The sequence below is a fragment of the Eleutherodactylus coqui genome, chromosome 6 (assembly GCF_035609145.1).
Source record: "Eleutherodactylus coqui strain aEleCoq1 chromosome 6, aEleCoq1.hap1, whole genome shotgun sequence".
In the NCBI taxonomy this organism is placed as follows: domain Eukaryota; kingdom Metazoa; phylum Chordata; class Amphibia; order Anura; family Eleutherodactylidae; genus Eleutherodactylus; species Eleutherodactylus coqui.
This window is the reverse complement of record NC_089842.1, coordinates 180963150-180990681: the sequence shown is the minus strand read 5'-3', so window position 1 is coordinate 180990681 and position 27532 is coordinate 180963150. Positions and strand designations below refer to the sequence as shown.

Sequence of the window (27532 nt, the reverse complement as noted above, 5' to 3'; positions counted from 1 at the left end):
ATAGTCATCCTGTCTAAAGGTAGTTGGTTGCAATGGATTGGGGGCATCAGTCCACGGTTGTTCTTAGACTAGAGTGAGATTTACTCATGCACTGGATTTGAAGAAAAATAGTTTTTATACATTAGGGTGGCTTCACATCTGCGTTGGAACCTCGGAGGTTCTCTCAAAATTGTAGCTGAAAAAGCGTTGCATGCAGTGCTTTTTCTTCTGTCCAAGGGCCGGGCAGCTGGGTGGAAAGTAGACGGATCCCATTATAGTCAATAAAGACGCTATAGCAGAGACAGAACTGTTTTGCCACATGGATTCCCCTTTCCTGCTCCCTAAACAGAGCAGGAAAGTGGAATCCCCAGCACAGATGTGAAACCACCCTTCTATCTTTTTACCAGTTCCAAATCCCAAATATGAGTAACCTTTTTATAATTCAGCTTTGTTTCAGTGCCAAGAGAAAACTTGAATGCCAGATATATTCCCACATGTTTTAACAGGAGTGGCATAGTATGAACTTATGTTTTATATTGATTGGATGTGTGGCTTATGTCCTCCACTTGTCCTCTTTCACCTTACGGACTGTATTTGTTTTGCTTCCCAGAGAGTGGCCATGCAGATTTGAATAAATGTATATTGGTTAAACCTGCAGCAGATCTGGTCAACCATATAATATGTATGGGGGCCTCCTGACCCTCTCCCAATGGTGCACATGGGCGGAGATGATGGTTGGGGAGTTGGATTTCAGCTGCCTGATTCTTCTATTCTTGGGGAGATAAGATGCTCAGGCAGCGTCTCTCTCCTCGTTCTTTACATTCAGATCACGTACACGCTGGCCAGAGCCGAACATGCATTTGTTTTTAGGCGTCAGGTGAGATACAGTAGACATCAGTTGACGGAGAATTGAGATAAACTGCTATCTAATATGTATGGCCATCCTTATACAGATAGAATAAAGATAACTGCCCATATATAGATAGTCTAATTAGATGGATGCACATATATGTAGCTGATTGCAGAAAACAAGACGCTTTTCTGTTAAGTGCTTGCATTTTCTAGAGGGTTAATTCATGACATCAATACCCCCCTTCTCTTTCTCTATCTCTCGCCTTTAGTATTTCCCTTTTTTTCCTCTTTTTTTTTTACAAAAACAGGCCGGTTATTTCCGGATTCTTTCCCCATTGCATACCACTGATATACACTTAGAAAGGCCTGTCTGTTTTTGTTAAGTGTGCATTTATAATAAAGAAAGTCTCCACCGTTGCTATGGAAACATCTGCGTCTGGCAATGTCGGTAGAGTGGAAAGGCTTTCTGCCGGTCTGCGCAATCAGTGACTCAGTGTCAGGTTATGTGATTCAGTCCCTCCTATCTATTTTCTTCACCTCTTCCAAGTTGCGAATCACCAGCCTGTAAGGCATATGCACATAATCCGTGACCAGGGACGTTCTCTTGATACAGTTTTAGCAGTCAGCTTTGTTTACACTTGGCCTACGTGCAATAGGATTCCATTATCAGCTAATTTGCAGTGCAGATGAGAGGCTTGAATAGAGAGAAATCCCAGCCTTCCTTTGAGACAATAAGTAGGGCCTTTGTGCAGATATACGCGTTACAGTCGTGACACTAGAGCTGGAATCTGCAGAACCAGATGAATTTCTCTGCTGCTCAATTTACTAATCTTACAAGGAAATTCCAGTGAAAGCCAACGTTTCCCATGTGGTTTCTCACCTGTAATCATGTTTCTTTTCACTTATGTCTCTTGTAGGTTTTTATATAAAATATCAAGCAGAATGTGCTAGAAATGGATGGCAACTACAAATCTGCTCAGCCCTGTGCATTCTGATGTCACTAAATCTAAGATGATCTCATTTTCCTGTAATATAAGGCTATTGCTAACCGATCACCTGTCTGCAACACAAATATGGCTGCACAGAGCAGCAACTACATGGTCTCCTGCGCCTTGTCACTTGCTCACAGTATGCAATTATATCTATGTGACAATAGTGTAGCAGTGTGTCGGCCACAATCTCGAAGTGGAGCCAGGGTGATGTCATGATGCTTGCCCCCGACTCATGTGCCCGCGCCTTTGGCACGTGTCCTGTCCTTCAGTGCTGCGTGCAGATGAGTGCCTTCTTCCTATCACTGCAAAAGGCCTCTGAGGTGCCACCTGTCGGAAATCCCTATGTGGGCTCAGTGTATAATGTGCCCTTCTGCACATCCCTGTTACAACTTCTTCTATGGTATATGGACTGGTTGGCTGACAGGGAGGTGTTTCCCATAGTTGACCAATAAGTTATAATATAGAACTATATTTATTCTGGGCCCGCCTCTACCTGGGCGCTGGTTATTGTCCTGCCTGAGGTATTTGGTGAGGCAGCGGGCTCCAGTCAGCTAAGCATCTGTGGCTAATTATTCTATGTGGAGCTTATTCACATCTACCAAATATTGTGTTATACATCGCTCTTTCCATCAAGGGATATACAAGGCCCCCTAAGTTCTTGATGTGGGGCCACCCCCCTCACCCTGCTTCTAGGCAGGGTCTGCCACTCCCAAGTTGGTTAGGGGTAGTGTTCCCATTCCTGTTTTTCTGTTACTGTTATTTGCCCTATCTATTGTTTCCTGCATTTAGTGATCTATAAAGATAAAATAAATAAATCTTCTTATTTGTATACGGCCAACCTATTCTGCAGTGCTTTCAAGAGGTAATTTTTATTTATTACCCCCCACCAAGCTGGATACTCATTTTACCGACTTTGGAAGGTCTATATCGGTTCATTGTGGACATTGATTACATCTTCATTTGACCCATTGGTAACGTCTATGAAGGGTGCTGTATTTGCACCTGCACGAACATAGCAGGAATTTCTGCACTGTGGAAATTCCTCAGCATTCACAGTGCAAGCCATGTAGAGGAGATTCCAAAAATGTTCTTCACATGGTATAAAAAGTTTCCAGAATTCTGCAGTGTTTTTAAAAAATGCTGCATATTCTAAATTTAAAACATGTTTTTTATGCTGTAGATTTCAAGCCTTGAAATACAAGGGCTAAAATCCTTAGCAAATCTTCTTTAAAAAACTGTGCCAAACCTGTATTATTTAGGTATGGATTTGGTCTCTGTGGTTTTCTTGCATATCTACTGCAGGTTTTCTGCTGCAGGAAAGGCCTGCAGCAGATATGGCCCATGCGAAGGCGACCTAAAGGGTTTGTTTGTAGTCCTTAACCACAGAGGTATATAGGTCTTCATTAGAGACAAGTGAGCACCCAAATGCTCAGGGCTGCGTTATTCGAGCCAAGCTTTTCGTAAAATTCGAGAGCTCTACTCGAGTAACGAACCCAATTGACTACAATGGGAGACTCGAGAATTTTTGTATGTGGGACGCTGGGTCCCATGCTTTTTTTTTTCTTGGTTTGTCTTCTCTCTCTCTCGACAAACAAATTGCGATTGACATGCGCTGCGGCGGGGAGGGGCCAAAACAGGCACGTCACAGCAGGGAGGAGCCAAAAACTGGGGCGGGGTCGAACATGGAGTGATGCTCCTTAGGGTAACGAGCACCATCGTGTACGCTAATACTCAAACGAGCATCAAGCTTGGCAGAGTACATTCGCTCAACTCTAGTCTTCATAAGTGCTGTGATTTTTTTTTTGTCAAGACTTTTTGCAAATTCGCTACTTTTTTGCAATAAAAAGAAGTTCAAATGTGGACAAAACGTTTAGCAGTGGCCTTAACTTCGGAGGATAAAAGCAGAATGCGTTAAACTGCATTTTTAGTTACACAACTTAGCTTTACCAGCATGTAAAAGGTTCCTAAATGCGACACTTTGCATTCTAAAAAAAAATGTCTTCATTTGAATCTTAATTTTTGTAATTTTGTAAGATTGAGGTGCTTTCAGTAATCAGATGAGTAACATGCCGTATGAAATGTGAAACTAATTACTTATCATCTGTGTCTCTATGGATCTTGCACAGAGTGAGTAGATCGGCTCAGCAAACTGAGTTAGTGAAATTAATTCCAATGATGCATGAAGAAATTTGAAACTGATTAATAGCCATTGGTCAAATGATGATTTTACAGTTTTTGTCTTGTCGGGATTCAGTCTGAATGCATGCAGATGCAGCCAATTACAGAGAAAGTAACTACTACGGTTCACAGAAAAGTGTACTGTCCTAAGCATTAGTAGATAACTCTTATTGATAATAGTTATCAAAAAAAGTTATATATTAATGATTAAGACCATACACTTTTCTGTGAACCGCAGCTTAAGCTTATGTATGAAACTTTTGTCCCAAGCAAGTTTGTTTTAGAATATTCATAAGATATATTTATCTAAATGTGAGGTCTTTCCTAGTTAGGAAAATGGCTCTAATGCAAGGGGTGCACCCTAGTGTATGGGGAAATGTTTTGCACTCGGGTCGTGAAGCCCCGTTGAAATCTGGTAAATCGTTTTATTGCAGCCAACCGGACCGGTTTCTTAACAAACTGAACACAAACTTACTGCACTCGGTTGCCAGAGTACATCAATGGGAATGGAACCAGAGGTGTTTCTAGCGATAGTAAGGTTTTACACATGACAGTCTGTTATCAGTTTTAGTTAGTTACCCGGAATAATCCTTCTCTTTCTTTCTTGGAGAAAGATCCCTAGGACCGAGCACACAATTGCTGCAGAGCATTGCTCCGGGGAGAAACTTCAACTTGCCACTTCGGTCTTGACCACTTCCTGCTTTTTTGCACCCAAGAAACTCACACTCCTCTGATCCTGCCCACTCTTAATGACAAAATCCCCACATTCTATGCTAACAATTACTGTATCAAACAATGTGAGCTTCGCCCTGCTCAAACTAGCTAAGGACCACTTTAAATAGGCCGCCAGGGTCTCATGTCATCTTCCGGCACCAGTGGCTTTGGCATTCTACCATTGCCGTATGAAGACATAAGAAGTGCTATTGATTGATCCAGTAGGATTATGGCCAAAGCCAGAAAATGTCACAAGGAGCAGTGGAGATATCCAGTTGCCTAACGTGGGAAGAGTCAACAGGAGGAGTGTCGGCTACCAGCAAGCACTCACCAAAGGAACCAGGAGTAGTAAGTAACACTGTTGGATCCTCACAAATCTCATTGCCTTTAATAGGGTTGGTCAGGGGACCGGTATTTGTGACAGCAAAATTGGTGTAGTACAAGAAATTATTCTTGCTGTTAAAAATACCAGGAAGGCCAAAAAAACGCTTCAATGCAAGTGCGAACATTGCATTATAAAGTTTTCAGGGTTTTTTTTGCTAGGTATTAGGGCAGAATACTGTGGTAATGTGAACCTGATGTGGAAGAACTAATAAAAGTTTGATTAGACACTAAAATGTTTTAATAACATTACGTTATTGGCTGCAACAGCACCAAATGTACCTTCAATCTAAACTCTATGGAAGCACACTGTATATCAAGCAACAGGTCCCTCTGACTACCTGATGGAGAGGGATCGCCTGACCATCTACATGATTCACTTCTATCTTGTTGAAAGTGGTTGTCCAGTGTTATGTAAATTAAACTTAATTGTGCCATAAGGAATTATGTAAATTATAGAGATGAGCGAGCCTACTCGGCCATGCCCCTTTTTCACCCGAGCACCGCGATTTTCGAGTACTTCCGTACTCGGGCGAAAAGATTCGGGGGGCGCCGTGGGTGAGTGGGGGGTTGCAGCGGGGAGTGGGGGGGAGAGGGAGAGAGAGAGGGCTCCCCCCTGTTCCCCGCTGCTACCCCCCGCGCCGCCACGCCTCCCCCCACCCCCCGGCGCCCCCTGAATCTTTTCACTCGAGTACTGAAGTACTCGAAAATCATGGTGCTCGATCGAGTAAATACTCGAAAAGAGTAGATTTGCTCATCTCTAGTAAATTACCAACATGTATTGAGTTAGTTTCTCGTTTTCAAGATTTCTGCTCGCTGTCTGTAAACAGACTCATTCATGTTAACAGAGGCTGAAAACCAGTTAGGACCTATTTCTGCTCACACAACCCGGAGTTTGCTAGAATGATTCATTGTATCTGAGAACTGTGTATCTAAAGTTTAGGACAGAAGATATATTTATGTCAAGTTCTAGAAGATTGCCAGATACAAAATAGCCAAACAGTGGATTCTATGTATCGTAGGAAAGTCTGTCATAGTGCCTGTCAGCACATTGTAACAGCTTGTTATAATGTAATAGTTGCAATGCCAGTTGAAATAACAGCCAGTACACCTAATGCTATAAGTACTACATACTGCCAGTTACTATAGATGCCAAAGGAGATTCTACACTTTCACTTTTGTTAGAGTTTGAATATGACACTATAACATTTGATATTGCTAATTACAATGGGTTGTTCAGTTGTAAACCATTAACGGCCTACACTAACTGCAGGCCATCAGTTGACGATTGGCAGGGCCCACCCCCACTGATCTGATGTTTCCCGGCCTAGTGAGTTCATGCACTGAGCTGATTTCTGCAGGAAGCATATGGCTCTGTTCTCACTAGAGTGGCCAGTCTTGGTATTACAGGCCTTTACGTCATTGAAATTTTGCCTGTAATACCAAACCTGGCCACTACAGTGGTAACAGAGCTGTCTGCTTCCTGCAAAAATCAGCTTAGTGCAAACGTACACTGACCAGGGAACAGTTGATTGGAGGGAGTCTGGAGTGTAGACTCCTGCTGAACTATTATTAATAACCTATCTTGTAGATACATCAATAGTTTGACAACTGGACAACCGCTTTAATAGCATTGGTCTTGCATTTCTTGGTAAAACTTTATATGCAGGCAGTGAATGTCCTTAATAATGGAGTGAAGGGTAGATTGTCAGAATTTGCAAATGTAACTGTAACTCTATATGCATACGTAATTGGTATTAGCGTACCAGGTACTGAGAGGGTATTGATGTAGTTAGAGAAAACGTTTTATAATTATGATCAGTGATCTCTGTTTTTAAAATTGGTTGGATGATTATGATAGAATGGGAAGAATCAATATTTCAGTCTCACAATTGTTTCTAGTTTTGTGGATAGATTTGTTTAAATCATTTTGGGTTTGGAGTATAATGACTGCATTATAGGAACGGTATTATTATTAATTATGGTACCTGCGCTTTTAATCGCATTATTGATCAGTTAATTTTCAAAGTGTTATTTGGATAAAATGTTTTGTATCCTTGTTGTTTATTATGTTATTTATTATGCTATCTTTTAAAGTTAGAGAGATGAAGAAGTGTTCAATTATTTAATGAAAAACCTGTAAGGGTTTATTGAAAGATTTTTATGTGCTTGCAAACTACAGGAAATAGCGAGGAATGAAATATAAATGTACTCCTGATAACATCGCCGGCCAAAGAAAAAAAATAAAAGCCTCACTTCGCTTCACTCCTGACTAATAAAATATGGACTTAATAGACACTGGTGCAGCTAAATCAGTTCTTCTATATAATAGCCTCACTAAGGAGCACAATGAGGGAATCGTATTAATACATAGTAACATAGTATGTAAGGCCGAATGAAGACAATGTCCATCTAATTCAGCCTGTTTATCCTCCTATGTTGTTGATCCAGAGGAAGGCAAAAAAAAACAAAAGGCAGAAGCCAATTAGCCCATTTGGGGGAAAATTCCTTCCCGACTCCCTAATGGCAATCAGACTAATCCCTGGATCAACCTCTAATAGTTCCTACCTGTATACCCGGATTAACAATTAACCTAAGATTTATATCCTGTGATATCCTTCCCCTCTGGAAAATCATCAAGTCCCCTTTTAAACTCCTCCATGGATTTTGCCATCACCACATCCTTAGGGCGCATTCAGATGACCGTATATCGGCTGGGTTTTCACGCCCAGCCGATATACGGCGTCCCCCTCTTCAGGGGGAGGAGGCTGGAAGAGCCGGGAGCAGTGCACTGAGCTCCCGCCCCCTCTCCGCCCCTCGCCACTATTTGCAATGGGAGGGGGCAGGACAGGAGCAGAGCTACGCCTTGAAACTTAACAAAAAGTACTTTTTCTTGCTTTTGAAACTGATCCCTCACTTCTGAGCTGCTGCTGTTATTTACCATTCATGGATATTTCCTTTTCATGGAAATGAAATGATTAGCATTCATTTTCTATGAGCCATAAAAATGACAGTGCCTATAATAAGTATTGTGATGCCCCGGAAAGATGCTAAAGAAGCAAAAATCTTGATGTCTTCAGTATTCTGACCCTAAATTCAAAGGCATCGCATGGGCTCTGATGAATTATGAATTTCTTCAAAAAGCTGGGTTCTTGGAGACTTTCATTTCCCAGCAGTGTCATATGAACACAGTGAAATTAATTTTAGAAGACAACTATGCTCTACCAACTGTGCTTCCTTACATGGGTTATGTGTAATGGTTTTTTGTCCTACTATTTTTAATGTGTATTCTTACTTTTAGGTAGCTCCTCTATTGTATGTGCCATATCCAAATGCATATGCAAAGTAACATGTTATATGTATTACAAGGGCTATTCCTATGTGATTTTAGGGCATACGGACTAAGCCAAGGATGGGACCCCACCAGAATAGACAGCCACTAACAAGGCCCCCCACCCCCCATTCACCCAATTGGCAAGAGTTCCAGAAGTTTATCCGTATCTATCAGACATTTATATCATTAAAGCCATAAATACATATGATGGGAGTACCCTGTTATTTTACTTAGGCATACTCTTTTAGGGGGGTTCTATGAATAAGTGGGGACATTGAGATGGTCGCAATTAGGTGGGACCAAAGCCAACACATTATTGTTAAGGTGTTGGGGTCACTGAAAAGTTGAATAGGGGTTGCAGCAGAAAGATGAGGAGAGTTTGGAAGATGTCTCACTGGTAGTCTGGGCCCAGGGACAGGAAAACCGAATATAGTAGATTCCAAAATAAGACAACATCACCTGTGATCACTGGAGGTAACTGCACTGTAATCAGTATCGCTGTGTAGAGCCAGTATTTTAGTACAGTATATGGTATATTTAGAGGTATATTGGATCTGCTATATCTAAGTCCACAGTATTATAAAGGTTGTCATATAAATAAAAATATATTTTTGGGGGGTGGTGGGAGGAGGGGGGGGGGGGGGTCTGATGCTGTGTTCATGTTACAAGCTTGGTTTTGGTGCTATATTTGTGTACTCGGCTTGCTTCTCCTGCTGTAATTCTGTATTTAGCTTGGTTCTGGTGCTGTATTAATGTTATGAGTTTAATTCTGATGCTGTATTTATGTACTGAGGTTGGTCCTGGTGCTCTACTTCTAAATGGGTTAAGGATGGAAGGACACATTGGGACTGGTTACATATGGCCAAACCACGCCCACCTGCAGTGTCCAATAGTTGCATCATTTTGACAGTTGTATAATTTTGACATCCATAATTAATTCAAACCTTCCACTCCCTTCTCCAAGATTTTTGCTGAGTTGCACCAGTTCTTAAGAATGTGCTGTCCCAGACAATCAGGTTAATTCCCAGTACCTACATTTTTTAAGTGTGTCCTAAAACCACATCACTTTAGGGAGGCCTATCACATTCCCTAATCTAATTCTTCTCTGTTTACCCTGCTTCTACATTCTTCCTTCATCCCACAGTGTCCCACACACCCTGATGCACTTCATATTTGTTACAGATACTGACTAGATAACCGGCTGATGAAGCTTTAGAACCTTAGGGAAAATGTCTACACTTTTACACCAGTTTCTATCATAAAAAAGTCAAAATGTTTTGTGCTGGCCCACCGCTTTTTCGAAAAGTGGGCGGTGTTTGTTGTGAAGGCACATAGCCGCCCCGGGCCAACAGGTTTATTTATATTTTACACCAGAAACTTGTATAAATGATACCATAAATGCACGCCATGTCTGACCTGACATACATTTCTGAAAAGGAGCACAGAGGTGCTGGGGATGTGCTGAATAGATCAAGAGGTCTGCGCTTCTTCAAGTATTCGGCATACTGTGCATCGGGGGAAATTGTACTAAGCCCAGCAGAGGGAATGCTGGCTTAGTACATGTGCCCTTATTTAAAAACAGATGGTTGCACCATTGTACAGAACAATCACTTTTATTCCTTGGGTCACCCTTATTTCTAAAGAGATTGTAAGCTCTTGGGAGCAAGGCCCACACTCCTATTGTTCATCTTGTTGATTAGTTTAATATTGTATGTACAGTACTATCTATTCATGTGCTCTTTAATTTGATAAGTGCTGTAGAACATGTTGGCGCTATATAACGATTATTAAAAGACTATTTTACCTGCCGAGCAGAATGATAAGCATTGTAGCAAATGTTCACCATCACTATAGATGCACGTTGGGGAATATAGCCATCACTACTGGACCAAGCCATCTAACTGCAGACAACATTTAGTAATCACTGATACTTCTGTGACTGAGAGACCATACTACTTTTTTTGGCCGATGCAGGCACAAAAGTTGAGGTTGATCTTCATATGTATGACATTCATCCTGAACACCATTTGTTTCATTGCTGTTACACCAGACAACTGGGAAAATTACATTGACACATGACCCCCTGTGTATTAAAATCTAAACTGAAAGCATTGCTTCTGGAGATGTGTTTGAGGGGAATTGTCTGTTTACAAGTGCTGTCTATTTACAAGACGCCCTGCAGCTTTGGCTCAGACGCTTTGATATTAGAGTACATAAGCAATATAGATTGGTGTACTTGCTTTTAGTTAAGCACTATTCATATAAGTAATCATTGCCCTTTAAATATGTTTAATATGCAGAACATTTGATTTTAATATACACAACGAACAACTTTATTTTCAAAGTCAACTTGTCGCAGGGTATGCCTACACTTTTCCTCCTCTGTACACTCATCACGTAAGTTTGCAAGTGCTAAACATTTTAATTAGATGTCATTGAGTAAATTGCAGTATTTAGCAATATGCACACCTTTTAAGTAAGGTTTATGATGACCTATGAATAATAATAAATCCCAGATGACTGACATTCTTTTTCTTATGCATAGTGACAAATCATCTATTGCCTCTATTACAGATTGAAGATATCATCACCAGGATGCAGGATGATAAAGCTGGTGGAGTCCCTATACGAACAGTCAAAAGCTTCCTGTCTAAAATCCCCAGTGTGGTTACAGGTAAGTCCTCATTCTATAAATGAAACTTAAAGGAGTAATCCACTTAAAGAGTAACTGCAGTTTACTTTTTTTTTAAATATACAGGATAGGCGATTCTAAGCAATGTTTTATCAGCCTATTTTGTACATTTTTCATACATAACCCTTATTCAGCTATGCAACTAGGTGAAGACGATGCTGAGAAATCCATCTTTAGTTAGCTAAGCTGAATAGGGCGCTCCAGCTCTGCCTGCACTATTCTCACTAGTGCAGGCACAGCTGTTCCATAAAACAGTTTATTAATAAAGCCTGCTTTATATTTTATTGATATCCCAACCATTTGTGGTTCTGCGCCCCTCATGATCTGTCCCTAAGTGCTGCTTTTTTTTTAGTCTCCTGCCCTCTGCTCAGTTGTTCCCTAGCACTGTAAAAGGAGACACCGTTCTGTTCTGCAGACAGCTTTTCCCATTCATGGCATTCCTTCCACCCCAGACCTGATGTACTGTCATCCAGTTGTGACATACAATACTGTCCACCCGATGCACTGAGGAGACAGATGAGCAGAGACAGGAGACTAATAAAGACAAGTGCTGGGAGCAGATCATGGGGGCACAGGACCAAGTATGTTTGAATAATCAATAAAACATCTGTCTCCTGGTTTACAGTACTGTATGTAATCATTTGTTGCACTGAGACCCTGACAATGCATCAGGTCTGATTGGGAATGTGCAATGTGAAAGGGGGAAGCTGTCTGCAGCACTGAGTGGCTTTTTCTTACACAGCACCGGAGAACAGATGAGCAGAGACAGGAAACTAATAAAAGCACTACTGGGAAGACAGATCATGGGGCTCAGGATCAAGTATGTTTGAAAATCAATTAAATATAAAGCAGCTTTTATTAATAAATAGAGATGAGCGAGCACCAAAATGCTCGGGTGCTCATTATTCGGGACGAACTTTTCGCGATGCTCGAGGGTTCGTTTCGAGTAACGAACCCCATTGAAGTCAATGGGCGACCCGAGCATTTTTGTATTTCGCCGATGCTCGCTAAGGTTACCTTGTGTGAAAATCTGGGCAATTCAAGAAAGTGATGGGAACGACACAGCAACGGATAGGGCAGGCGAGGAGCTACATGTTGGGCTGCATCTCAAGTTCACAGGTCCCACTATTAAGCCACAATAGCGGCAAGAGTGGGCCCCCCCCCTCCCAAAAACTTTTACTTCTGAAAAGCCCTCATTAGCATGGCATACCTTAGCTGAGCACCACACTACCTCCAACAAAGCACAATCACTGCCTGCATGACACTCCACTGCCACTTCTCCTGTGTTACATGCTGCCCAACCGCCCCCCCCCCCCACAGCACACACCAAAGTGTCCCTGCGCAGCCTTCAGCTGCCCTAATGCCTCACCACCCTCATGTCTATTTAGAAGTGTGTCTGCCATGAGGAGGAACCGCAGGCACACACTGCAGAGGTTGGCACGGCTAGGCAGCGACCCTCTTTAAAAGGGGCGGGGCGATAGCCCACAATGCTGTACAGAAGCAATGAGAAATAGAATCCTGTGCCACCGCCATCAGGAGCTGCACACGTGGGCATAGCAATAGGGAACCTATGTGCCACACACTATTCATTCTGTCAAGGTGTCTCTGCATGCCCCAGTCAGACTGGTAATATGTACCTTAACAGTAACCGCGTTGGTGGTAATGTGGTGGTGACTGCGGACCTAGTAGCGCGGTTTTATTTTGTTGGTTTTCGGAATGTGGCCAGGATTAAGTGGGCCGTGGCGGGGGGATGGTGGGGGGTCTCTCTTGTAGTGTCGGTAAAGGTGAAATTCTTGGACTGCCACCAGACGAACCAATGCAAAGGCATTTGCCAAGAATGTTTGTTTTCCCTGTTGGAGGAGGAGGGGGATGTTTTTGAGGCACTACGTGTCCTCTACACGTGTCCGTGGTTATATGCACCTTAACAGTAACCGCGTTGGTGGTAATGTGGTGGTGACTGCGGACCTAGTAGCGCGGTTTTATTTTGTTGGTTTTCGGAATGTGGCCAGGATTAAGTGGGCCGTGGCGGGGGGATGGTGGGGGGTCTCTCTTGTAGTGTCGGTAAAGGTGAAATTCTTGGACTGCCACCAGACGAACCAATGCAAAGGCATTTGCCAAGAATGTTTGTTTTCCCTGTTGGAGAAGGAGGGGGATGTTTTTGAGGCACTACGTGTCCTCTACACGTGTCCGTGGTTATATGCACCTTTACAGTAACCGCGTTGGTGGGAAATGGCCTCGCCGCCATCATGTCTTTGGGAAGCCTCTGTTTCCACACCCCAGAGACATACCATTAGCAGCGGTATAGAGCCCAGAATTATTAACATTTCAGCCGTAGCATTTAGGACAGGCCCCACTAACATATCACTAGCAGCATTATAGCGGGAGCGCAGTCTTCGTTCCATGTCAGCAATAGTAGCACTCAAGACAGGCCCCACTAACATATCACTAGCAGCATTATAGCGGGAGCGCAGTCTTCGTTCCATGTCAGCAATAGTAGCACTCAAGACAGGCCCCACTAACATATCACTAGCAGCATTATAGCGGGAGCGCAGTCTTCGTTCCATGTCAGCAATAGTAGCACTCAAGACAGGCCCCACTAACATATCACTAGCAGCATTATAGCGGGAGCGCAGTCTTCGTTCCATGTCAGCAATAGTAGCACTCAAGACAGGCCCCAGTAACAATTCCGAAGCAGCATTATAGCGGGAGCGCAGTCTTCGTTCCATGTCAGCAATAGTAGCACTCAAGACAGGCCCCACTAACATATCACTAGCAGCATTATAGCGGGAGCGCAGTCTTCGTTCCATGTCAGCAATAGTAGCACTCAAGACAGGCCCCACTAACATATCACTAGCAGCATTATAGCGGGAGCGCAGTCTTCGTTCCATGTCAGCAATAGTAGCACTCAAGACAGGCCCCAGTAACAATTCCGAAGCAGCATTATAGCGGGAGCGCAGTCTTCGTTCCATGTCAGCAATAGTAGCACTCAAGACAGGCCCGAGTAACAATTCCGAAGCAGCAGTATAGCGGGAGCGCAGTCTTCGTTCCATGTCAGCAATAGTAGCACTCAAGACAGGCCCCACTAACAATTCCGAAGCAGCATTATAGCGGGAGCGCAGTCTTCGTTCCATGTCAGCAATAGTAGCACTCAAGACAGGCCCCACTAACATATCACTAGCAGCAGTATAGCGGGAGCGCAGTCTTCGTTCCATGTCAGCAATAGTAGCACTCAAGACAGGCCCGAGTAACAATTCCGAAGCAGCAGTATAGTGGGAGCGCAGTCTTCGTTCCATGTCAGCAATAGTAGCACTCAAGACAGGCCCCAGTAACAATTCCGAAGCAGCAGTATAGTGGGAGCGCAGTCTTCGTTCCATTTCAGTAGCTGCAGTATAGCCAAGGCCCAAGTTACATTTATGTAGCTAAAGTGTAGGCCAACCCCACACACACTTCTGTACCATGAGTGCAGGTGAAGAACATACAAATTGCTATGATTACACTGTAGGTGAGGGCCCCAAAAAATTGGTGTACCAACAGTACTAATGTACCTCAGTAAAAATTGGCCATGCCCAACCAAGATGGCAGGTGAAACCCATTAATCGCTTTGGTTAATGTGGCTTAAGTGGTAACTAGGCCTGGAGGCAGCCCAGTTTAACGAAAAATTGGTTCAAGTTAAAGTTTCAATGCTTTTAAGAGCATTGAAACATATAAAAATTGTTTCAAAAAATTAGATGAGTGAGCCTTGTGGCCCTAAGAAAAATTGCCCGTTCAGCGTGATTACCTGAGGTTTCAGGAGGAGGAGCAGGAGGAGGAGGAGGAATATTAGACACAGATTGATGAAGCAGAAATGTCCCCGTTTTGGATGGTGAGAGAGAACGTAGCTTCCATCCGCGGGTGCAGCCTACGTATTGCTTACGTATCGCTGCTGTCCGCTGGTGGAGAAGAGAAGTCTGGGGAAATCCAGGCTTTGTTCATCTTGATGAGTGTTAGCCTGTCGGCACTGTCGGTTGACAGGCGGGTACGCTTATCTGTGATGATTCCCCCAGCCGCACTAAACACCCTCTCCGACAAGACGCTAGCCGCAGGACAAGCAAGCACCTCCAGGGCATACAGCGCTAGTTCAGGCCACGTGTCCAGCTTCGACACCCAGTAGTTGTAGGGGGCAGAGGCGTCACCGAGGATGGTCGTGCGATCTGCTACGTACTCCCTCACCATCCTTTTACAGTGCTCCCGCCGACTTAGCCTTGACTGGGGAGCGGTGACACAGTCTTGCTGGGGAGCCATAAAGCTGGCCAGGCCCTTAAAGACTGTTGCACTGTCTGGGCTGTACATGCTGCTCGATCTACGCACCTCCCCTGCTACCTGGCCCTCGGAACTGCGCCTTCTGCCACTAGCGCTGTCGGATGGGAATTTTACCATCAGCTTGTCCGCCAGGGTCCTGTGGTATAGCAACACTCTCGAACCCCTTTCCTCTTCGGGAATGAGACTGGGAAGGTTCTCCTTATAGCGTGGGTCGAGCAGTGTGTACACCCAGTAATCCGTAGTGGCCAGAATGCGTTGAATGCGAGGGTCACGAGAAAGGCATCCTAACATGAAGTCAGCCATGTGTGCCAGGGTACCTGTACGCAACACATGGCTGTCCGCACTAGGAAGATCACTTTCAGGATCCTCCTCCTCCTCCTCCTCAGGTCATACACGCTGAAATGATGACAGGCAAGCAGCATGGGTACCGTCAGCAGTGGGCCAAGCTGTCTCTTCCCCCTCCTCCTCATCCTCCTCATCCTCCTCCTCCTCCTGAACGCGCTGAGATATAGACAGGAGGGTGCTCTGACTATCCAGCGACATACTGTCTTCCCCCGGCTCTGTTTCCGAGCGCAAAGCGGCTGCCTTTATGGTTTGCAGGGAACTTCTCAAGATGCATAGCAGAGGAATGGTGACGCTAATGATTGCAGCATCGCCGCTCACCACCTGGGTAGACTGATCAAAGTTTCGAAGGACCTGGCAGATGTCTGCCAACCAGGCCCACTCTTCTGAAAAGAATTGAGGAGGCTGACTCCCACTGCGCTGCCCATGTTGGAGTTGGTATTCCACTATAGCTCTACGCTGCTCATAGAGCCTAGCCAACATGTGGAGCGTAGAGTTCCACCGTGTGGGCACGTCGCACAGCAGTCGGTGCACTGGCAGATTAAAGTGATGTTGCAGGGTGCGCAGGGTGGCAGCGTCTGTGTGGGACTTGCGGAAATGTGCGCAGAGCCGGCGCACCTTTACAAGCAGGTCTGACAAGCGTGGGTAGCTTTTCAGAAAGCGCTGAACCACCAAATTAAAGACGTGGGCCAGGCATGGCACGTGCGTGAGGCTGCCGAGCTGCAGAGCCGCCACCAGGTTACGGCCGTTGTCACACACGACCATGCCCAGTTGGAGGCTCAGCGGCGCAAGCCAGCGGTCCGTCTGCTCTGTCAGACCCTGCAGCAATTCGTGGGCCGTGTGCTTCCTATCTCCTAAGCTGAGTAGTTTCAGCACGGCCTGCTGACGCTTGCCCACCGCTGTGCTGCCACGCCGCGCGACACCGACTGCTGGCGACGTCCTGCTGCTGCTGACACATCTAGATTGCGAGACAGAGGTTGAGGAGGAGGAGGGTGCTTTAGTGGAAGAAGCATACACCGCCGCAGATACCACCACCGAGCTGGGGCCCGCAATTCTGGGGGTGGGTAGGACGTGAGCGGTCCCAGGCTCTGACTCTGTCCCAGCCTCCACTAAATTCACCCAATGTGCCGTCAGGGAGATGTAGTGGCCCTGCCCGCCTGTGCTTGTCCACGTGTCCGTAGTTAAGTGGACCTTGCCACTAACTGCATTGGTGAGGGCGCGTACAATGTTGCGGGAGACGTGGTCGTGCAGGGCTGGGACGGCACATCGGGAAAAGTAGTGGCGACTGGGAACTGAGTAGCGCGGGGCCGCCGCCGCCATCATAGCTTTGAAGGACTCCGTTTCCACAACCCTATACGGCAGTATCTCAAGGCTGATAAATTTGGCTATGTGGACGGTTAACGATTGAGCATGCGGGTGCGTGGTGGCGTACTTGCGCTTGCACTCCAACACTTGCGCTAGCGACGGCTGGACTGTGCGGTGCGAGACATTGCTGGATGGGGCTGAGGACAGCGGAGGTGAGGGTGTGGGTGCAGGCCATGAGACGGTTGTGCCTGTGTCCTGAGAGGGAGGTTGGATCTCAGTGGCAGGTTGGGGCACAGGGGGAGAGGCAGCGGTGCAAACCGGAGGTGGTGAACGGCCTTCGTCCCACCTTGTGGGGTGCTTGGCCATCATATGTCTGCGCATGCTGGTGGTGGTGAGGCTGTTGGTGGTGGCTCCCCGGCTGATCTTGGCGCGACAAAGGTTGCACACCACTGTTCGTCGGTCATCAGGCGTCTCTGTGAAAAACTGCCAGACCTTAGAGCACCTCGGCCTCTGCAGGGTGGCATGGTGCGAGGGTGTGCTTTGGGAAACAGTTGGTGGATTATTCGGTCTGGCCCTGCCTCTACCCCTGGCCACCGCACTGCCTCTTGCAACCTGCCCTGCTGCTGCCCTTGCCTCCCCCTCTGAAGACCTGTCCTGAGTAGGCGTTGCACACCAGGTGGGGTCAGTCACCTCATCGTCCTACTGCTCTTCCTCCGAATCCTCTGTGCGCTGCTCCCTTGGACTTACTGCCCTTACTACTACCTCACTGCAAGACAACTGTGTCTCATCGTCATCGTCCTCCTCACCCACAGAAACTTCTTGAGACAGTTGGCGGAAGTCCCCAGCCTCTTCCCCCGGACCCCGGGAACTTTCGAATGGTTGGGCATCAGTGACGATAAACTCCTCTGGTGGGAGAGGAACCACTGCTGCCCAATCTAAGCAGGGGCCCGAGAACAGTTCCTGGGAGTGTTCCCGCTCCTGAGCAGGTGTCATTGTAGTGGAGTGAGGAGGCTGGGAGGAAGGAGGAGCAGCAGACAGAGGATTCGGATTTGCAGCAGTGGACGGCGCAGAACTGTGGCTGGACGATAGGTTGCTCGAAGCACTTTCTGCCATCCAGGACAGGACCTGCTCACACTGCTCATTTTCTAATAAAGGTCTCCCGCGTGGACCCATTAATTGGGCGATGAATGTGGGGACGCCAGAAACGTGCCTCTCTCCTAATCGCGCAGCAGTCGGCTGCGACACACCTGGATCAGGAGCTCGGCCTGTGCCCACACCCTCACTTGCGCCTACGCGTCCTCGGCCACGTCCACGGCCACGTCCTCTAGGCTTACCCCTACCCCTCAGCATGCTGTATTACCAGTGATTTGATTTCCCAGGCAGGAAATAAATTGGCACAAGCCTGCAGGCCAAATATAATTTCTTTTCCTTTTTTGCAAAGGGAAGCACCCACTGCGTATATTCAATGAACAAGAAGTTTAATATCTGTGGTGTGGCCCTCAAAAAGTGTCACACAACTATAGTGTAGCAGAGTTATTAACTCTAGCAGAGCAGGTATTTGCCAGTCAGGAAAGACAATGGCGCAAGCCTGCAGTAAACCGTAGCTGGTTGCGTCTGATTTTTGTACGTTGTCCACGCAGCACACACGTACACGGAGACCTTAGGATTGACACAGGCAGGCCAAATATAATTTCTTTTCCTTTTTTGCAAAGGGAAGCACCCACTGCGTATATTCAATGAACAAGAAGTTTAATATCTGTGGTGTGGCCCTCAAAAAGTGTCACACAACTATAGTGTAGCAGAGTTATTAACTCTAGCAGAGCAGGTATTTGCCAGTCAGGAAAGACAATGGCGCAAGGCTGCACTCAACCGTAGCTGGTTGCGTCTGATTTTTGTACATTGTCCACGCAGCACACACGTACACGGAGACCTTAGGACTGACACAGGCAGGCCAAATATAATTTCTTTTCCTTTTTTGCAAAGGGAAGCACCCACTGCGTATATTCAATGAACAAGAAGTTTAATATCTGTGGTGTGGCCCTCAAAAAGTGTCACACAACTATAGTGTAGCAGAGTTATTAACTCTAGCAGAGCAGGTATTTGCCAGTCAGGAAAGACAATGGCGCAAGCCTGCACTCAACCGTAGCTGGTTGCGTCTGATTTTTGTACGTTGTCCACGCAGCACACACGTACACGGAGACCTTAGGACTGACACAGGCAGGCCAAATATAATTTCTTTTCCTTTTTTGCAAAGGGAAGGACCCACTGCGTATATTCAATGAACAAGAAGTTTAATATCTGTGGTGTGGCCCTCAAAAAGTGTCACACAACTATAGTGTAGCAGAGTTATTAACTCTAGCAGAGCAGGTATTTGCCAGTCAGGAAAGACAATGGCGCAAGCCTGCAGTAAACCGTAGCTGGTTGCGTCTGATTTTTGTACGTTGTCCACGCAGCACACACGTACACGGAGACCTTAGGACTGACACAGGCTGGCCAAATATAATTTTTTGTCCTTTTTAGCAAAGGGAAGGACCCACTGCGTATATTCAATGAACAATAACTGTGTTGTGGCCCTGCCTACACAATTCTGTCCCTGTAGTATCAATGGAGGGTGCAATGCTCTGCACAGACGATTTTTAGAAAGAAAAAAAATATGCAACACTGCTAACAGCAGCCAGCACAATACTGCACACGCTTAAATTTGGCCCTAGAAAGGACCGTTGAGGTTCTTGAAGGCTACACTCACTCCTAACACTCTCCCTGCCTATACACCACTTCTGTCCCTAATACCGGGTGCAATGCTCTGCACTGCCGATTTTGAGAAGAAAAAAAAAAAAACACTGCTAGCAGCAGCCTGCACACAGGTAGATGTGGCCCTGAGAAGGACCGTTGGGGTTCTTGAAGCCTACACTGACTCCTAACGCTCTCCCTACAGCAGCACCAGCACGATAGTACTTTCCCTCAGCTAACTCACAAGGCATGTGTGGCGAGCCGCGGGAGGGGCCGACTTTTATACTCGGGTGACATCTGATCTTCCCAGCCACTCACAGCAGGGGGGTGGTATAGGGCTTGAACGTCACAGGGGGAAGTTGTAATGCCTTCCCTGTCTTTCAATTGGCGAGAAAAGCGCGCTAACGTCTCAGAGAGGAAACTGAAAGTAACCAGAACACCGCGTGGTGCTCGTTACGAGTAACGAGCATCCCGAACACCCTAATATTCGCACGAATATCAAGCTCGGACGAGTACGTTCGCTCATCTCTATTAATAAACTGTTTTATGGAAACAGCTGTGCCTGCACTAGAGAGAACAGTGGAGGTACAGCTGGAGCTCTCTCTTCAGCTATAAAATGATCTCACTAAAAATAGATTTGCAGCACCATCTTCACCTAGCGGCATAGCTGAAAAGGAGTTTTGTAAGAAAAATGTACAAAATAGGCTGATATACTGTTAGTGTAATCTTTTAAATTTAGAATCGGCAATAAGGCTACCGGGATCTGAGTTCTCTCATGTGTCTGAATTAATGATGATTATTGGAGAAAGAACAAGAGACGTCAACTATGTGAAGTCACCACTGTGCGGGGGACCAGCCCAGTGTTAGCTTTATTTATAATTCAAACTAGAACAAAGAAAGGTATAGTTTCCAATTAGGTAGACAACACCTTAGAAAGTAGCAAATCATTATAAAGTTTTAGTGAGTGAACTTTGTGGATACAATGACTTAATATGATCTCCAGGAAAAGCTGCTTCTAACAGCTTCAGACTAATCTATATTATTAACCCTTGAATAACAACTGTAAGACAGAATGCTTTCATATCCCCCCCCCCCCCCTTTTTGATTACATTTTTATTTGAAAACTATGTATATCCCATGGGCTAGTCCAACAGGGAAAACTTCAGTGCTTCACCTTCCTCGAGCAAGCCTCCAGGGAGAAGTTGTCTTCATTCTGCTCCCCAGTTTGAGTGTTCCTCTGGGTTAGAGAAACCTTGAGTGCTGGATGAGGCAGATTTTAGTTGTGACAGGGGGTGAGCATCTTTACATAGGTGTTTCCTAGAGCGTACAAATTTGGTAACTCATTTGATTTGTTTCTTACACATTGTAAGCAAATAAGGTATACCCACCATTAAGTTTTTAAATGCAACAGAAATAGTCTGGAATAGCAATAATATTTGGAACAAAGCTTGAACTATACCGAACACAGTGCAAATCTGGTCATCTATCCAATTCCTATGCAAATGTGAGACAAACGAGTAGAAGCCCCTGATTATCTAGCATTCAGAAACTAATATAGCATAAAAGCAAATATATTTTACCATTGTTTTCTCATCTTATAATTCTAACTAATGCCTCAGTCTTTGTGCAATCATTCTTCCAGCTGCATACTCTGACAGGTAAAGGGTAGGCCTAATGATCCTTATCCTCTGGTGACTGAGAATAAAGGTCTTATGGCGGTCCACTGGAAAAGACTGCTTTACTCTATAACATTGCCTTACCAGACACACTTTCAGACCGTCTTTGCACATAATGTACATTTGGCTGTGTCTCTTTGTTTGAAATGTGTCATCTTACAAAGAGGAGAGGTACTTGTAAGTATCGGTCTGGCATTATTGACAGGTCTATGAAAAGCAAAACAAGGTGCAAATATTTTCAGTATACATCTATCAACTACACAATTTAGCAAAAATGTGAATTAGATGCATGCTGTTATCCATCTCTGAACTAATATATAGTATTCCAAAACAGAAACAAAAATCATCTGACAATGTCCCTGACCCAATTTTATAGGGTTGGGCTATAAATCACTATCAAAGGCAGGTGCTTTGTAACATTCTTTTGTGCATAGTTGGTGTCAGTTGTGGGAAGCACAACTCTATTCCAGGAGCCTGGCCCAACAAAATTTTAAAGGATCAAGTGACCTCTTTCTATTGGGTGTGTTCTTCAGTAAAAGTAGTGGGTAGGCATTATCCATTGTTTCTGTTTCTCCCTTTGGCCTTGCTAAACTTAAAGGTTGAGGCTCCCATTGAGTCTATCATCTTTGCCACTACTTTGTATGTCATATGAAGTGTGAGACACTCGTACAATCAGCAAGAGATTCTGAATCCTCTCAAAAACTCCATTAACAAAATATGGTCCCCGATCACCCTCTATTACCTCAAGTAACTCCATATTGACAAACTATTAAATACAATAGTTTCTTAGTCATATTCTTTTCTGAAGTTTTGGTCACAACCTAAAAAGATCAAAACAGACAATGATACACTCATAGTGGCTCACCTCTGGTAGTTGAAGGAGGTGCACTTGCAGTCTCTGAAATGGGTAAGATGGTTATACAAAGTGTTGAGCAGGTACCTTTACCCATAGGCGTATCGTGAGGGGGAGCAGGGGGAGCCGTTGCGACCCGGCCCTTGCTCTGCAGGGGGCCCAGAAGCCCCGCCATATTCAAAATGCACACTTGTGCATTCTATAGAAGGCGGAGCAGGGCGACCGGCATTACACTAGCAGCTGCGTGATTGGTGCGGCTGGGGTGTGTGGCTGATGGAGGGGAGGAGCGAGGAGGCGAGGCGAGGCGAGGCAAGGCTGACTTACCCATGCAGAGAACACTGCAGATGTGGCTCCTCTCCGGTTACTTCTCCTCCCGCAGCGTGTCGGCAGCCACCAATGAGACGTCCAGGGAACAAACAGGCTTCTCTCTAACCATGTGCTGCCTGCTTCATGGAGGAGAACCCCTCTGTCTGCTGGGAGTCCCCCAAACTATTGCAGATTTACATGCAGTTCACCCAACAACCCTCCATCTGTAACCTCACTGACCAGCAGTGAATGCCCGCAGTCAACTCCTTCATGACTGACCTGGTTTAAGCACTAATGAGCAACCAGTTTTTCAGTCTTTATTTTTGTGCATTCCTGGGATCAGAACTCTTTTTTTTTTTTCTTGTTGACATGTTTGTTTTGAGGACTGGTTTTTGTGTGAAAAGTTGTTTATTTAACCCCTTCCCGCCCCATGACATAAGGGTACGTCATGGCAGGGTGGTACTTCTCGCAAAGTGACGTGCCCTTATGTCATAGGGATAGCGCGAGATCATAGCAGATCTCGCGCTATCCCATAGCGGGAGCCAGCTGTCACTAGTAGCCGGCATCCTGCTGCAACAGCGGGGGGCATCGGAGATGCGCCCCCCTCCCCCCTGCTGTAAACCCCTTCCCTGCCGCGATCTATGTTGATCGCAGCAGGGAAAGGGTTCACAGAGGGAGCGCGCTCCCTCTGTGACTTCAGCCGGCTCTCGCAATGTTATCGCAGAGCCCGGCTGGTTGTTATGGCAACAGGACGCCAGATACTGGCGTCCTGTATTGCCAGCGCCTAAGATCGCTATAGTAAGCATTTTAGCATTTTGCCTCACAAAAAAACACAATAAAAGTGATTAAAAAAGCGTATGTACCCCAAAATGGTACAAATAAAAACTACAGCTCGTCTCGCAAAAAATAAGCCCTCAGAGAGCTCCGTCCATGGAAAAATAAAAAAGTTATAGGACTTTAAATGCAGTGAGTTAAGAAGAAAAAAATAATTTCCAAAAAAAGGCTTTTTATTGTGGAAAAACCTAAAAAAAATATAAGAATTTTGGTATCATTGTAACCATACCATCCCGCAGAAAAAACTGTAGTGTATCATTTATGCTGCATGATTAACGCTATAAAAAAACCTCAAAATTCTATGGCAGAATTGATGCGTTTTCTCTCCCTGCGATCATAAAAAAAGATGTGATACAGGTGAACATGGAGGCTCTAGTACCCCGTTGTCCCACCTCTAGCTTGGATACAAGATGTGATACAGGCGAGCATGGAGGCTCTAGTACTATGTTGTACCGCCTCTAGCTTGGATACAAGATGTGATATGGGGGGCAATTGAGGCATACAGGTTCCATATGGTATTATGTGTCCACATTTGCTGTGACTGAGCCTCTAGATGATACAAACTTCTAGGCTGTGGGAGTTGCCGTCCTAAATGCGCAGACCGATGCCAGCGGCCAGTGAGTGACGTTTCTGTGCGGGGCTCTGCGATCCCCGCACAGAAATAGAGCATGCCGCGGTTTGTTTTCCACGTGTGATTTCGCGCGGACAAACCGCGGCCGTCTGCCTAGGATTGCGTTTTCTAATGCAATCCTATGGCAGCTTCCATGGGTGGAAATTCTACGGGAAATCCGGCAGCGGAATTTGCGCCCGTGTGCACGGGGCCTAAGGCTGCTCTAAGACGTGCGTTCAGAACACACAGCTTAAAATCGTGGGTTTTTTACCTCAATTTTGAGCAGCACTTTTGAACGCATGGTAAAGCGGTTTTAATGCACCCCACAATTGTGATGGGTGGGGAGGTGCGTTAGAAAACGCAAATACAGGACAGATAGCGCTTAAAAATCACCGCTTCCGAGCTCACGTCTGAGTAATCGCATTCAAATCAATGGAAGCAGTATACCACAATAAAAAGCGGTGTGTGTGTGTGATTTTCATCTAGTGCAGGAAACGCGTTAATAGGGCTAATTCATGTATGGAAATTCGTTTTGCAGCTGTATGCAGCATGATTTAGGTATGGGTACGCGGTGAGAAAGGGAAGGGGGGGGGGGGGCCCTGAGCTGAACTTTTGCACCCGGGCCCTTGAGCCTTTAGGTACGCCCCTGCCTTTACCATTTTACCTGGACTATGACAGGCACAGAAAATACCGACCTATACAAACCTTGTTGCAACACCGTTGAACCCTGGGACAATCGAAGCAGAAGACATGATGGCATACAATACCTCCTTAAACTGACCTGCCTCCCATGAGTGTTATACCCCATAATGTTACATCTAACCAATGGACTGACACATCGGTCATGTACCATACCATCATCTTCCTATCCAGCTCCTTTTGCTTTCTACTCCTCCACCTCACTCCTGTGGTGCATGTGCCTGCAAGACAGATAACAAGGAAAGGTCCGTCCCCTTTTCAGAGGTTAGAGGCAACAGCAGCTCCATAGCAGCTTCATCTGCCCTCTTGTTTCCTCTTGCCTCTGGAGTAGGCTCTTTGGTGTGAGCCTAGACTTTGACCATTGCAACTTGCTTGGGTAGAGTTTGTTCTGACAACAAATCTGATACAGCTTCTGCAATTCTGATTGGCTTGCCCCAGGACCCCACAAAACTTCTACTAAGCCAAACTTGTCAAACACAAGGCCTGCAGGCTGAATCCAGCCCACTGCCTAATTGTATGTGACTCACCAGCTGTGCACCAAAACTACCGAAATGAGAGGTCAGTGGTCACGGACGCTGAACTGTGCCACCGGACTGGAGCTGCAGATAGTGTAAGTGAAAAGCCTATAGGGATGCTACCTGGCCAGAGGCCAATAGGATGGTTACTATTGGTTTCTGGCAGCATCCATGGGATTATGATGGGGGTTATTATTACTACTGAGGCCACTATGGGGGTCACTCTTAATACTGCAGCCACTATGTTGGTCCCTATTACTACTGGGGCCATTGTGGGGGTCATTGTTAATACTACGGCTACTATATGGGTCAATATTAGGGCTCATTCACACAGGCAGAAGCACAAATATGCTGCATATTTGCTCAACTGAAAATCACTCTTTCGTTTTTTGACTACTCCAGCATGTTTTTATTTGTGCAAATACACTTCTTATGTGTGCACGCAAAAAGAACACAGACGGGCTCATTGAAATTGTGCGCAATTACGCAGTGAATAGACAGGTTTCCTGTGTATTCACCGCATATTTGCCCCTGCCAATTCACTTCAAAAACCAATTGCGGTACATAATACTCACCAATATAGATCATGCCATGTATTTTTTTCATGTAATTGCACATTGCATGAAATAAATATGATCATGTGAACGAACCCATTGAAATAAATGGGTTCTATTCACTGCATATTACGCTCCCAAAAACTGTGCGCGTAACATGCTGCACAAATACTCTCGTATGAATGAGCCCTCACTATACAATTACAATCGCCCCTTTGAAGGCAATCTTAAGGCTTATGTGGCCCTTGGTGAAAATGAGTCTGACACCCTTGTACTAAGCCAATGGGCCCATAATTGTGGGCTATGCTCAAAGAGTACCTGGACCCTGTATGCAGTTTGCAGTCTTACCTCCAGCCATCCTACATGCTTCAGTGAGTGCCTTCGGCTTCACCTTCTAGGCCGACAACCTAGGTGGGAGTGATTGTCATAGTTATACTTTGTATTTTATAAACAGGTCATGCATATCCTGTCTTGCATGACCTGTCTTTGTAATATTTGAATCCATCTGGAAAAATAAATAAATTAAAAATTATATTAGCAATGGAATTCTCTTCAACATATCTTACTTTCTGATTTCATGAGTTAAAGGCAATTGAAGCCGTTACCATTTTTCTGCTTATTCTTGTCTCTCATCTTCCCTTTCCCCCTTCGGACCCATATAATTAAGTTCAACACAGAACATCTCCTAATGGTGAGATTAGATGGGGTTAGGAGTGCACCCTTGATTTTGTTAAGCCTGGCAGCAGAAAGGTACTTAGTTCATGTCTGATAAAGAATTTTGTGAACTCCATTAAGGAGAATTAAATCATATTCCAGGATTATATCTGTGACTTTGCCTGTGAGATGCAACAGCTATGAAACTAATACAATATATATTACGGTTAGAACATATTACTTTTTCAATTGAGTGTATACATCCTATTTGGAAAGTATGACACAGGTCCTTATTCATTGTCAGACATTCAATCCAAGCAGGGTTAGTTACTTACACATAATTTGATATGCAGTACATATAAATCTTATTGGCATGTATTCAATATAAACTTCTTAAAGACTCGTGTTTCTTACCCAGATTTAAAATATAATACACTTTCAGTAAACTTTTGTTATTAATTTAATTCTAGTTTTAATGCAATTATCAGGCTTGTCTCACTTTTTTAGCATCATAATTCCATAGTAGTCAAAGTAAAATCCAATATAAAAACAACCAAGTATCCTGTCTCCCCTTAGATCACATACCTCCACTCCTTGTGGTCAGGCTGTTTGGATGTGTTTCTTCCAGTCTATATCAAGCTATCCAATGGTACACCTGAACAATATAATTTATACAGACACATAGAAACAATGACACATATACGGGCCCTTCATACACACACTGCCATAAAAATAACAAATCTGCATTATTAATGATCAAATAACAAGATCAGATTTTTAAAAATTATAACCTTTTTTTTTGCAGTAGTATCAGAGCCTACTAGGTCACACATATTCTGAGCATACAGTTTCTAATTACACTGTCTGGCTAGACTGTACCTCTCCCATTGGAATGTAGCCTTGTCTCTTGGGACACATAGAAAAAATTAACTCTCTCTAGGCAAGTAACAGAATTATATAACATATTTCACTGGTTTCCTTCTCATTTCTACATGCTCTAACCAGAATTTCAAATCTTCCCAAGCAGGGACTT

General features: G+C 44.9%; 1 protein-coding gene across 1 annotated transcript in view; it reads left to right on the top strand.

Moving 5' to 3' along the window:
* Positions 1 to 27532, top strand: part of RGS6 (regulator of G protein signaling 6) — a 389049-nt gene that overhangs the window by 205516 nt on the left and 156001 nt on the right. The window contains exon 3 of the mRNA XM_066608377.1: positions 11005 to 11104. Coding sequence (XP_066464474.1) covers positions 11005 to 11104 — 100 coding nt within the window. The remainder of the gene's footprint in view (positions 1 to 11004; positions 11105 to 27532) is intronic.